This window comes from Condylura cristata, unplaced genomic scaffold (genome assembly GCF_000260355.1).
Source record: "Condylura cristata isolate star-nosed mole 26May11 unplaced genomic scaffold, ConCri1.0 scaffold00029, whole genome shotgun sequence".
Lineage (NCBI taxonomy): Eukaryota > Metazoa > Chordata > Mammalia > Eulipotyphla > Talpidae > Condylura > Condylura cristata.
Genome location: NW_004567130.1, coordinates 22,613,044 through 22,626,251, shown reverse-complemented (window position 1 = coordinate 22,626,251; position 13,208 = coordinate 22,613,044). Strand labels below are relative to the sequence as shown.

At 40.1% G+C, this 13,208-nt stretch overlaps 1 protein-coding gene across 1 annotated transcript in view; it reads right to left on the bottom strand.

Annotated features, from left to right (window-relative positions):
- SMYD3 (SET and MYND domain containing 3) overlaps window positions 1–13,208 on the bottom strand; it is a 395,478-nt gene that overhangs the window by 86,774 nt on the left and 295,496 nt on the right. Inside the window, exon 7 of the mRNA XM_004691039.1 lies at window positions 10,662–10,772. Within this exon, the coding sequence (XP_004691096.1) occupies window positions 10,662–10,772 (111 nt within the window). The remainder of the gene's footprint in view (window positions 1–10,661; window positions 10,773–13,208) is intronic.

Genomic DNA, 13,208 nt, shown 5'->3' with positions numbered 1-13,208 from the left:
TGATTCAAATCCCAGCAGTTTGATTCTATAACCCAAACTTAGTGATGACTAAGCTTTTAAGGAACAGAGCTGCTGAACACAGTAAACTGGAGTTTCGGTAAACTATAGTTTTATAAAAAAAACTCACAAAGGACACTGTCTGGGTCTTTCATTTTGCTAAAAGGCAATGACATGAAATTAAAGAGGCAACTATCTACAATTTTTATAATGTTAAAAATTTTTATAACATTTTTCATAAGATGAAGCAACTGCAAAAGATAAATATTTACTAATATGATGCCAAACTCAGGTGATTGTCCTCATTTTCTGAGGCTGCATTTTTTTCCCCCACTGAGAAACTCTCCTGTGTTCCCGAATTCAACCTAATTGTTTCATATTTAACAAGATTTTATTTCGGTTGTAGAACACAATTTATTAAGTGGCTGCTTCTTTATGTGTTCCATTTTAAGAGACGTGATAAATAAGGCAGTTAGCATAAGAAGGTATTGAAAAAATATCAAGATGGACTAAATTCTGAGGAAAACAAGATCATTCCAAATTAAGGATGAGGACATTTGCTGCAGAGTTCAATGACAAATGTAGAGACATTTCCAGGTCTTTAACAGCCACTTTCAAATTTTAATATCATAGACAGTAGCATTAACAGTGCTTTAATAATTCTGGGATTCCACTTTACATAGCTTGTACTTATTAGAGTTCCCAGGGTCTAAAAGTGACTTGGCAATGAAGGCTGAAGGAAAAGAAAGCAAAATACTCTGATGTCTGCAACTGAAGCAATATTCTAGTTAGTCAGAAGTACAATTAGTTCAGAGAATCATCACACCCACTGTTCAACAATGCCTACTCACCACAATCGGTAAATACTCTCATATTTTATCGAAGCACCCAGAAACAGCCTATACACAGATGAGTGTTCCCTGGACCCAACCACATCTCATTCTTTGTGTGGGAGGAGAAAGGCTGCCATTCAGGTAAGCAGAAGTCGCCCTCCAGCAGCTCTTCTGTTGCAATGGTATATACGAGACCATGCTCTTTCCATGTCTCAATGATAGGATGATTTCCCTTCCACAAGTCGCATTCTACATATGCTGTTATATTTTCTGGATCTTACTAGCCAAACCCCAATCCTCGCTATTCTTCAATATTTCCCATCCCTCTATTATCAAAAGAATACTGCCCCAGAATTTGGATTTTCTGGTTCTGACTCTCGAGTGTCAACCAGTGAATGATACAAGTCATTTCTCCTCTCTCTAAAATGAAGGTGTTGAGCAGGATGCCTGTCCTGCAAGGCGATCTCATTGTGTTTTGATTTTCATTTCCCTTTTAACAAGTGCTGTTGAGCATTTTCCATGCACTGTAGACCATGTCTAAATGTCTACTTTGAAGAAGTGTCTACTTAGGTCTTTTGCTCACTTTTTGATTGTTATTGCTGTTGTATGAATTTTGTATATATCTTAAATAATAATCTCTTGCATGTGTGAAAGATTATCATTTAATCTCTCATTTTTTCATTTTTGTAGTGGTTATTTGTCACCATCTAAGAATTTCTTCGTTTGACGTAGTCCCAATAACTTTCTGTGGCTTGTTTTCCCTGACACTATAGTTGGGTCCCCAAAGACATCTCTGCAGTTCATGCTTAACCTATGTTTCTTTCATTTATTTATGGCTTCAAGTCTTTACAGTCAAGTGTTTAATACTGAATTAATTTTTGTATAGGTTCTTAAGTAGAGACCTAGTTTTATTTTGGGATATGACTGCCCAGGTATCCCAATATTTGTTGAGTTTTTCCCCACTTATTGGCTATCATGAGTAGTGCTGCAATGGACAGAGAGGCATATATATGTATTTTTTTAATTGTCTTTTTCATATTCATATTCATATCCAGAAGATGGGTTGCTGCATCAGGTGGAATAACCTCCATACTATGTTGGAGGTTGTAGCAATTTACATTCCAGTCAACAGTGCACAAGGGCCACACGAGGCCTTCCCTGGTGGCGCAGCAGGTTAGGACACAGCACTCAGCATGAGTTTGATCTCCGGCCAGGGAGGTGACCCACATGGCTCAGTAGACCTCTCCTGACCTGCCCGCTGCTCCCCTCAGCAGTGTACTTCGTCAACCTGCACGGGCTGCTCCCCACTGTCTCTGGTGAAGCCTCTCACCCCCCCTGCACCTCTGGCCCGTACCCTAGTTCTGTATGCATAAATAAATAAATCTTAAAAAAAAAACAAAACACAAGGGCCACATGAGCCTTTTCTCAGACATGTGTTTCACAAATGCTTTTTTCAGACTGTGGCTTATGAAAAAATGAGCAAAAGACCTAAGTAGACACTTCTTCAGAGTCATTTAGACATGGCCTATAGGTGTATGAAAAATGCTCAACAGCTATAGTGTGAACAGACCAATCCCTGAAAGAGATTGAAATTGTGCTCTACAAAAACCTAAGCCTTTCACTCTTTGAAAAATTCTCTGAAAGAATGAAAAGATAAGCCACAGTCTGAGAAAAGCATTTGTGAAGCACATGTCTGGGAAAAGGCCTGTGTGGCCTCGTGCACTGTTGACGGGAATGTAAATTGCCACAACCTCCATGGAACACAGAATGGAGGGTCATCAAAACATACCACCTGATCCAGCAACCCCACTTCTGGATATTTCCTCAAAGGATATGAAAAAGACTACACACACACACACACACACACACACACACACACACACACACTTCTCCTTGAGTTCACTCACGATAGCCATTATGTGGGAAAAAACTCAACTATATGAGGATAAATGAATGGACAAAGAAGCAGCAGTAGCAGCAGATAAACATGGAGTATGAATCAGCCATGGAAGCGATGAAATCTTGCAGCAACATGGATGGAACCTGTAGGGTTAATGCTAGGAGAAATAACTCAGGAGGACAAAGACAAATACAGTGTGAATTCACTTATTTGTGGAATACAAAGCGGGGAAAGCCATTAAACACGCACAATAAAAACAAACTCTCAGACTGTGACAATAGAGCGATGGTTACCAGAGGGGAAGGAGGGGAGAAAATAGGTAGAGGGGGTTGAATTGTTAGTGGTGGATGGTGCCTGGACATTTGGCGGAGGCATGGTGGGAAATATAGTTGCTGAGGCAAGAGACTGTAGACCTGAAACCTGTACAGTGTTATAAACTAAAGCTACATTAATTTTTTATAAAAGCTTTGTAAGCAGAACAAAGAACTCTCAAAGCTCAATAAGAAAACATATAATAGGGAAAAGACTTGAGTAACAACAGCTATAAATAAGATATAAAGATCGCAAACATCCTCTAGTGCACAGAAACAAATATCTAGAACCCAATGTCCTTTACCTGGTGAGTGGGTAAACAAAGGTGGGAGAGACAGACAATAGGATGCTACCTGGTGACAAAAAGAAGCGAAATACTGAGATTATGTATTTATATGTGTATGTCAAAACATCATGGCTGTCTATCAAATGCATTATGTTAAGGGAGGGGAGACAGAATGAAATGGTTGCAGGGATCAATTTCAATGACATTCTGGAAAAGGTAAAGCTGTCATGGTGGAAAACAGATCAGGGATCAGCCTGGGCTGGAAGTGGAGGCCGGGGGTGACCACAAAGCAGTTGGAGGGGTCTGGGAGGGGTGATGGGACCATCTATATGTAGGTGGCAGTCGCGTTTGGAGACTGTATGTATTTGTCAAAACTCACAGTGCTGTGCACTGAAAGGGTACATTTTCCTGAACACTTCAATATTTAAGGGGACTTATTATTTATAAAATTAAACAGACAGCAAGGTGGAGCGGTTACGAGTATACAGCCTCTGGTGTTAGAAGCCTCAGCTACCTCCTCTGCAAAGTGGGAATAAGAGCCAGGCCACCTTCCTAAGTTTGTGGACATGAAGAGAGATGAGTTGTAGAAATCGCTCAGCAGAGTCCCGGCACATACTCAGCTTTCCTAAAACGTTAGCAGGCATTCGCGTGTGCACTGTTCTCTGAGGAAGATCACGGCGATCTACAAGAGGCCTCGCACAGGTGCGCCATCCACGGGCCGGCTGCTGTGCCCAGGACCGGGGAGCACATGCCCATGTCACACCAGCTGTCATCACGGAGCTGTTGCCTGAGCTGGAGCTTCTTGTGGATCAAAAAGCAGAAGCAAAAACAATCTTAAGCAAGAATTGGAAATGTCTTTAGGTGGGAGCCTTGTCACCCAAAATTGTAGAGTTTCTTACTTGTGGGTGGACTTTGAGACCAATAAGAGCACCAGGAAGCAGTTGCCTGTTCTCTGGGAGAACAGTGTGGGAGTACTAACTCCTGTGATGGGGTGAACCCATGGACCACCCCAGTAACAGCAACGTTGTTTAGCTCCCAGCCAAATCTATAGCCCACTCCACCAAGACCGGAGTCTCTCCCAGGATTTCCTGGTAACACTGGAGACAGGTTTGGGGGTTATGAAGTCAATAAACTTCAACACTAATGACAGTCAGAGCTGCACTTACTCCAGGGAAACTCATCTTCTGGTTGTTTGGAGAAGTGGGCGGAGGTGATTAGTGCTGCCACTCACTTAACCCTTTCACTCACTCATGGCATAGCGGGTCTCAGAAGGAACCAGAGAAAGGTCCCTGTTACACAAGAGGATCTCCGGAAAGACACTGAAGTATATTAGATGTGAATTAATATTGTTTGATTCAGTAATGCTAGGTTTTGACTATTTAAAAACTCATCCAAATGAGAACACACACACACACACACACACAGGTTTTTAATCCGCTGCCAAATTTTCCTAATTGTCCTGAAGATAATGTAATTCAGTTCAGATGAAAACTTTAGAAACAGGAAACACATTCTGCTTAGGTTGTTAAAACCTGAAATTCAAAACGTATTCCAAGCTGGTTGGGCTCATCATCCCAGTCATGACACATTTCTGGTTACAATTAATTTAACAAAATAGAGAAAGACAACAGGGGAAAAAAAGCCCAAAACTTTGGCTTACTAATGCCTTTAAGTGATTGCTCATATTTCACATCGACTCAATTTTTACCATAAAAACGTTTTCTTTAGCAGAGGCTCTCCTCTCCTTTAAACACAGCTTTCGTGCACACATTCCTTTATTTCTTCTACAATCATAGTTTCTTCAGTTCAAGTCTGCATCCCTGCACCAGCCTCTAAGATTTTTTTTTTTAAGATTTATATATTTATGCACACAAGAACTGGGGTGCAGGCCAGATGTGTGGAGGGCAGGGAATAAGAGGATTCACCAGGGACAGAGTGGGGGGCAGAACAGGCAGATCTACTGAAACACACTGCTGAGGGGAGCAGCAGGCGAGACAGGAGGGATCTACTGCGCCCTGTGGGTCACTCCCTGGCCTGGGATTGAACTCGTGCTGCAGTGGCTATGGACAGCTTCACAGTGCTGCACTTTAACCCCCTGCACCACCAGGGAGGCCCAACTTTCACATTTTCATGGTAACAGACTCTTTGAGGTGAGGACTGTACTGGAAGTGAGACAGTTCTCACACTGTACCTGCACTTTGCAGGATGATGGGCTGTTTATAGAGGGCTCCTCCTTCACTCACTAATAATGTGGAGGGTCTCAGAAGGAACCAGAAAAGGTCCCTGTTACACAAGAGGATCTATGAAAAGAGACTGAAGTAATTAGGCATGACTTAATAGTCTCTGATTTCTATGTAAGTAAATTAAAGCAAGTGGGACTCAAACTTGCACCCTCAAGGAGTGGTAAAATTTGTTGAACTTTTCACACCTACACAGATATATGTTAAACTATTTTCAGAATGGGAACCTTTTCAGAAAGACTTTGCTCAACTTCCTGTCCACAGGTGGCCCATAATAAAAGAACACATAGATCTCTGCTCCACAGATGGGTTAGTTGTGGGTAACAGGGACCCAGATGCTCAAAACCCTCAGGACAATTACATCATTGTTTATCTTCACATTTTCCTTTGTCTCAAAAGACTTAAATTCTTACCTATGTACTTGAAAAACAAACTGCCGCCTTCCAATCAAGATGTTGTCAACTCAGACTTTGAAGTTCAGACTACAAATCCATACTAAGTGAAATATAAAAAGAGAAGCTAAAAATAGCTACGCTAATTCAAAAACAAGAGAAACCTCTTACTGGACCAAAAATAGATCAGACATGCAAAGCAACAAGCAGAGCTAAAGCAGAGGCCTCAGGTCTAGAAGTTGGCAGTGTCAGGCACACGTTTAATTTTAGTGGTTGAAAGCGAATAAAAATGTTTCACATAAGAAAGGTGAAAAGAGTTAGCTATAAAGCCTTAAGGTGTCTCTTGTTTATTAAAACACAGGCTTCACATCCGATATGTAAAGTCAGGTGTATTTATAAAAGCACTGGTGGAGTGACCCACCTATTTTCAGTAGCTGTACACTTTGCTGCTTAAAATAAAATGAATATTTCTCCTTAAAAAAAAAAAAAAAAAACAGGCTTCAAAGACAGCCTGATCATTTCTCCCCCTAAGCTAACTATTTATAGGAAGTTGTAGGTCTGGGAAGGTGAGGAGACAGAGATCAGAGTCTCCCGAGGGACAGAGCCAAGATGCACAACACCTGTGTAAGTGGCAACAGTCCACTCCAAAGCTACCAGATAAAGGCGCGTGGGCAAATTGGAAAAGAAAGGAGCAAAAACAAAACAAAACAAAAGCTTCACTGAAATGAGCCTGTCACACACAATATCAGAGCATTTAGTGAGATGCAATGCTTAGGGAGATAATGAGCAATTGAAATATGATTTGATTCCAGTAGGTTAAACTGGGGGACCGGCTGATCAAAACTTTAAAAAAGCATGAGGAGGATGCGCAAACAGATAAATAATGTAGCATACTGCTCATTGTCTCTGATTACTAGTGAAATACAAATCAAAACAAGATACCACCTCACATTTGACAAACAGTACAAAAATGAAAGTGGAGTGATCAGAGTTTAGGTAAGAACAGTATGTAAGATGGATGAGAGGGAAGAAATCAGGATCAGCTCAACCACTAGAGGTTATATCAATAATCGAATAATGAGAAACGAGGACTATAGATTAACAGACATTGTGCTTTAAAAGAAGGATCAAATGTAAAGGGTTTTGGGAAAGCGAATGCATCCTGATAACTAAGTAGAGCTTTTTGCAACAAACCCTGTGATATCTACGGAAGTGCACTATCTACTCTCCACAAACTCAAGGAAATGATTAATTCCATTTGTTCTGTTCTGGGAAGCCAGATGATTCCAAAAATCTCCTTTAGGACGTAGGTTTTATTTCTTCCCGAAAGTAAGCTGCTGCTGGTTGCAAATGACAACGACCTCTACACATGCAAATTATACCCACGATTAAAAAGCCTTCTTCCTTCCTAAAATGAGATACCATGAGAGTTCAATAGCATGCAGAGATAGGCATATAAGGATATATAGAAACCTGCTAAGATGAATTTTCTAGGCATATAATGGTTTATGAAGAAAATTGTTGAGATGAATTTTCTAGGTCTCAAGAAAAATAAGCTTGAAAACTTTAAATCAAGAAACTAAAGTGGATCTAATTTTGAATTTATGATCTTTTGGGACTGCACTAAACTGAATTTGCCTTTGCAGTATTTCTTCAAACAAAATCAATAGCACAGATTTTTTTTCTGAGGAATGTTTATATCATTAAACAACATAGCTAGCTAAATGGAAATTTAAAATTATAAAAGATGAAATAATTGAAATCAAGTTTTTATTTTGATTTAATACCTACCTTACTCACTTCTACTAAGGAACCTTTCAAAATACATGGGATAATCGAGTTAGGAGGAACTTTAAGCCCATCTAATGTAATCCCCTGGAATTATAGGTAACAGAAAAAAAACAGAGAAGTTGAATGATTTGCCCAAAATCACTCAATTTGTTAGCTACATTATGAACTCAAATCCTATAGAGAAATTCATTGCTTTTTTGATTCTACAGAGTGGCTTATTTCTAATATATAGTGATAGCTGAAGTTATAGGCCACAGAGTGTCCAGACATTTGGTCAAAAATTATTCAGAGTATGTCTGTGGGGGATTTTGGAGGTGATATTAACATTTGAGCCAATGGATTGAGTAAAGAAGATTTTTCTCCCTAATGTAGGTTTGGGTCTCAACCTAATCTGTTGAAGACCTGAATAGAACAAAAAGGCTGATCCTATCACAAGAAAGGAAAGGAACTCTTCCTGACTGACTGCTGTCAAGCTGAGACATCAGCTTTTGCCTATCTTTGGTCTCAAATGGAAACACAGGTACTGCCTGGCCCTTAATTCTGCCAGCTTTATGACTACAACATAAACCATGAGCTCTCTTGGGTCACCTGCTTGCTGAATGCAGATCTTGGGACTGTCGTATGAGCCAAATCTCTATAATAAATCTCTTTTCATACACATTCATCATGTTGCTTTCCTTTCTTTGTCAAATCCTCATACAATATTAAATAAACCTTTAGCTCAAAGGATGAAAGAAAATGGTCTCAATGAATATGGCAGAGACTGCAGATGAGTTAGTCCAAAGAAAGTCATTTGCAGCACACTTTTCCTTTATCTTCCTCTAGCATGAAGGCTGAAACTAAAATGCAGGTTCCTTGCTGTTCTATAGCTGAAGGCAGTCATGAAGCACAATTTTGAAAAATAAGTTAAAATGGATATCTTTGGGAGGATTTTTCTTTGTCCTCTGCATTTCATTACTCCTTTTTCCTGCTTAGAGTTTGGAATACACACGGCCTGGGGTGGAGGCCTCAGAGACAGTGAGGACAAAGGCACATGCCAGCTTACCTGAGGAGGAAACACAGCAACCTGGCTGGTGAAGGGAGCTCTGAGGAACTGCTCTTGGTCTGCTTCTCCAAAAATTTTGACACAAACACACCGCACCTAGCTTTAGTTAGGTTTTCTTTATTTATAACCAAAACTTTCCTATATATGATTACAGCCCAGACTTCCACTATAACAATAAGCCAGAAGTAAACATTTATCTAATTTTAATAAAACATAGCCATTTATTCAAGAAATTTCTGAAAACCTTCCCTACAGATGCCACGTAAGAGACACTATCCAAAATCCTACCCACTCCCAACCAATGACGCTGGTAGAAAGCTAGCTTGTTGCTTGCAATTCAGGATTATAGTCTGGGGAAGAAACCCAGAGGATCACTTATGATTTAAGGCACGCATGTGACTTGCAAAAGAATAACACTAAAGTGGAATGAACCTTGGAGAGCTTTCCCCATGAGTTCACTCCTTTCTAAAAGCTCTTAGGAAAACTAATCATGTTCACTGACACTTCCATCAATAGAAATGCTCATGGACCATTCTCATGCAGTAAAAGCAACTATCTCCTTCCACTGATGTTGGCACTAGAAATCCAGCTAGTTGTGAAGTTGTAGTATAGTGGAAAGAGTACCTGATTTAGTCAAAGATCTGGGTTTAAGACAGTCCTGCTACTTTTTCCTTCATCTGTCTCAGAGACATATTTTGAACATTCCTGAGTTCTGTTCCCTAATAATAAAAATATATGAATGCCATAGAGAAAAGGGAATAACAAAAATTAGACCAGAAATAAACAAAATGGAAATAAAAAAGATAATCCAAATGAAAAATGAAACCAAACTGTTTTTATGGGGGAAAAAAAACAGACAAACCTCTAGTTAGATTCACAAAGAAAAAAGGGAGAAAACTCTAATAAATCGAAACAGAAATGAAAGAGAAGTTAAAACAGACATTTCAGAAATACAGAGAACAAGATTACCCTGCTGATGGATTAGAAGAATTAATTGTTTAAAAGGCCACTGACCCCAAAGCAATGTACAGATTTAATACAATCCCTATCAAGGCTCCAATGGCATTTTTCACTGAACTAAAAGAAATGAACAAACATAACTGAAATTCTATGAACTTCATAAAACTTTAGTAGAAGAACTTCACAGAACTTCAGTAGAACAAAAGACCCCAGCTAGCCAAAATAATTCTGACCCAAGAAAAAGGAAAAGTGGTGATATGATACTCTTTGTTCTCAAGCTATATTAAAGAGTTATAGTAATAAAACAGCATGGTATTGTAACAAAGCCAGACACAGAGACCAGTGAAATAGAACTCAGAACCCAGAGATCAACTCACACATCTATGGCCATTTAATCTACCATAAAGGAGCCAAAAGTATACTGGGGAAAGGAAAGTCTCTTCAAAAAAAGGATGGACGGCCACATGCAAAAGAATGAAACTAGATATTGCTCTTACAACTTACATAAAAGTTTGCTCACAGTAGATTGAAGACATGGATGTAAGATCTGAAACTCCAAAATACATTGATGCGAATATAGGCAAAACAGTCCATGATATTGGCTTCATAGATATCTTTGTGGAGATTAGCACTCTGATCCCTAATATTCTTTAATTACATATTTACTGCCTACAGTTTTTTCTAGACTCTAGCTTCATGAGTGTTTGTCTGAGATTATATCTCTTGTGCTTGGTGGATAATAAAAGTTCCAGGAAGCAAAATGCAATCAGTGCAATGCACAACTGTGTTTACTTTTATTTGCTACTATGCATTTAATTTTGGATAAATGAAGTGAAAGTAGAGATCTCTGAAAAATTCTTGGGATCCTTCTTGAAGGAATTACAAGCTGCTTCCATACAACATACCTTGTCCTGAGTTTGGCAACGGAAACAGTCACATTCAAAACAGTATTGGTCCCTCAGCTGCTTCCGGCGCTCCACACTGGTCATGAGCATATCCAGGTAGCAGATGGTGAGCTGTAGAAGTCAAAGAGAAGGAGGGGGGAGTCAAAAGGCAACCCCACATGCTTATTTTCTTTAAGAAACAGTTATCACTATTGCCAATTATTACAGTAAAACATTTCTATTATACACCAAAATGCGCAAAAGATACCACTTACAGTACATCTATCCAGTCAAATATAAAAATTTTAATGTATTACCATCCAGCCTTTGTTATGTGGTGAGATTAAGTGCATCATATTTATTTTAAAGATGGCCTCACGACCTCTATACACTTTTTCACCATGCCTTTCATTCATTAGATATTAAAATACCGAGAGGTGGTCTATATTCAGTATTAATAAAATTTGGCAATAAATTCTATAATCATGAGCAATTAGAGAAGTCAAATTAATTAACCCTTGCAAGAAAATTCATAGCAGATCATGTAGCCAAACTATTCTTAAATTTTAATCAATTCTATAGTTGCCTCAAAGAATTTAGGGTGAATCCAATTTACTATCTTTGAATGAATAGAGTTCTCTTATTTGTGGCTAGATTTATAAAAGCAGAGTGGTTTTAAAATGTGGAGACTAAATCCTCAGAAGGCAGCCATGGATGCAGGCTCTTAAGGTAGACTTCCTGATCCTAGAAATCTGGTTATATAAGTGAGGACACTGGATTGGGAGGGTGAAGGATAAAGGGAGGAGAGAAAGAACAATGGTGGACAATGATGGGTGCTTTGGTGATGGGAGTGGTGTGGTAACATAAATCATATGTGCTGTTGTAAACTAATGTTACCTCAATAAAAAAGTTAAGACCCAAAGTGGATTTCCCTGAATCCTTTCAAGTATAGTAGCTGTGCCCTCCCTTAGATGGTGAATCATCACAGATGAAAGGATATTTCAGGGACTCCTCAGGTTTCTCTTTAGTCCTATGGCCTTTAGGCACATTATGAAGCTGTCAGGGAGAAAGGACGTCCAGAACGAACACTACAGGTACAGGTTTGATGGAATCCAACGCCCCCCCGCCCCCCCAGACACTGGAGCTGCAAATCCTGCATCACCAAAGGAAAGTGTGCTGGGACCGGAGGGTGGAGTTAAGCAGCCAGGTTTGGATAAAAAAGTGGACATGTTGGCCCTCCCTGGTGGCGCAGCGGGTTAAAACACAGCACTGAGAAGCTAAAGCCGCTTCTGCATGAGTTCGATCCCTGCCTGCCCCGGAGGCGACCACATGGCGCCGCAGACCTCTCCTGACCCGCCCGCTGCTCCCCTCAGCGGTGTACTTTGTCGATCTGCCTGTTCTGCTCCCCACTCTGTCTCTGGTGAAGCTTCTTGCCGCCCCTGAGCCTCTGGCCTGTACCCCAGTTCTGTATGCACAAATAAATCTTTAAAAAAAAAATTGGACATGTTGGGGGTATCCTGGTCTCATGGACCGGGGCATGTTTATTGGCTCTTCACCAGTTTTCAGGATGTGATTGGGATTCCAGGTCAGCGGAACTGGGAGGACACATTAATCAACTTATCACTCTCTCTCTCTTTTTCCCTGAGTTATTCATTTCCCTTTTCTCTCATAAATAAGCCCATTATTAACCTTTTTGTGTGTTTGCAGTTGAATCTTAAGCACACAGTTGAGGACCCACCATCAGGCAACCCAATCCAGATTGGGTTGTCCTGTAACAATGACAGACCTCCTGTGCATTAAAGGTCAGTTCAAAATGTACAAAATAGACTGCCCATCCCCTTCTACACCTGTTCCATGTCAGTCAACAGTAATTAACATTTTCGTTTATCCAAGCTGACACCTCTGTTGTCCTTGAATTCTCATTCTTTCATACCCCTTCTACCCACCAGAAGATTCTGTGGGCTTGACCTTAAACATATCTCTAGGGCCGACCACACTCTACCTTTCCCAACATCACCAATATACCATCGGATCTGCATCACCATCATCTCTTCAAGTCTCAAAGCTGGTCTCTTGCTTCCCCCCCTGAGGGCCCTGCACTCCACCCTGAGGTCAGGTTTACCAAATCTTCCCTCATTCAAACTGCTCTGGAGACTTTCACTTTTGCTTAAAGGTCAAGTCCCCATGATGCATTTCCACAGTTCAACTAAAAACATCGTTCCTGGACAGCTGTCATTGTCCAAGGACTGGGTTAAGTCTATGATAAAATGAGTAAAGAAATGCAAAGGTCTAGAAGCTTTTACAGCAATTTGATAGAGGAATTTTATATTAATAATAAAACCGTCAGCTTTACTTCCTATGTTTTTTACATCTCAGCTTTTCTAGTAACCTGTTTTCATTACATATTATAAAAATACCTCTTTATAATGGATTGGAAAAAATGCAAAACAAACTGGCTCTCATCACAGGTAGTGATTCCGTCCTGCTTCCGCTCTAATCTCATCTCTTTCCTCCTAACTGCTCCGGTCAGCCTGTTTTCCTGTCTTCACACATCCTCCCCCCATTAAA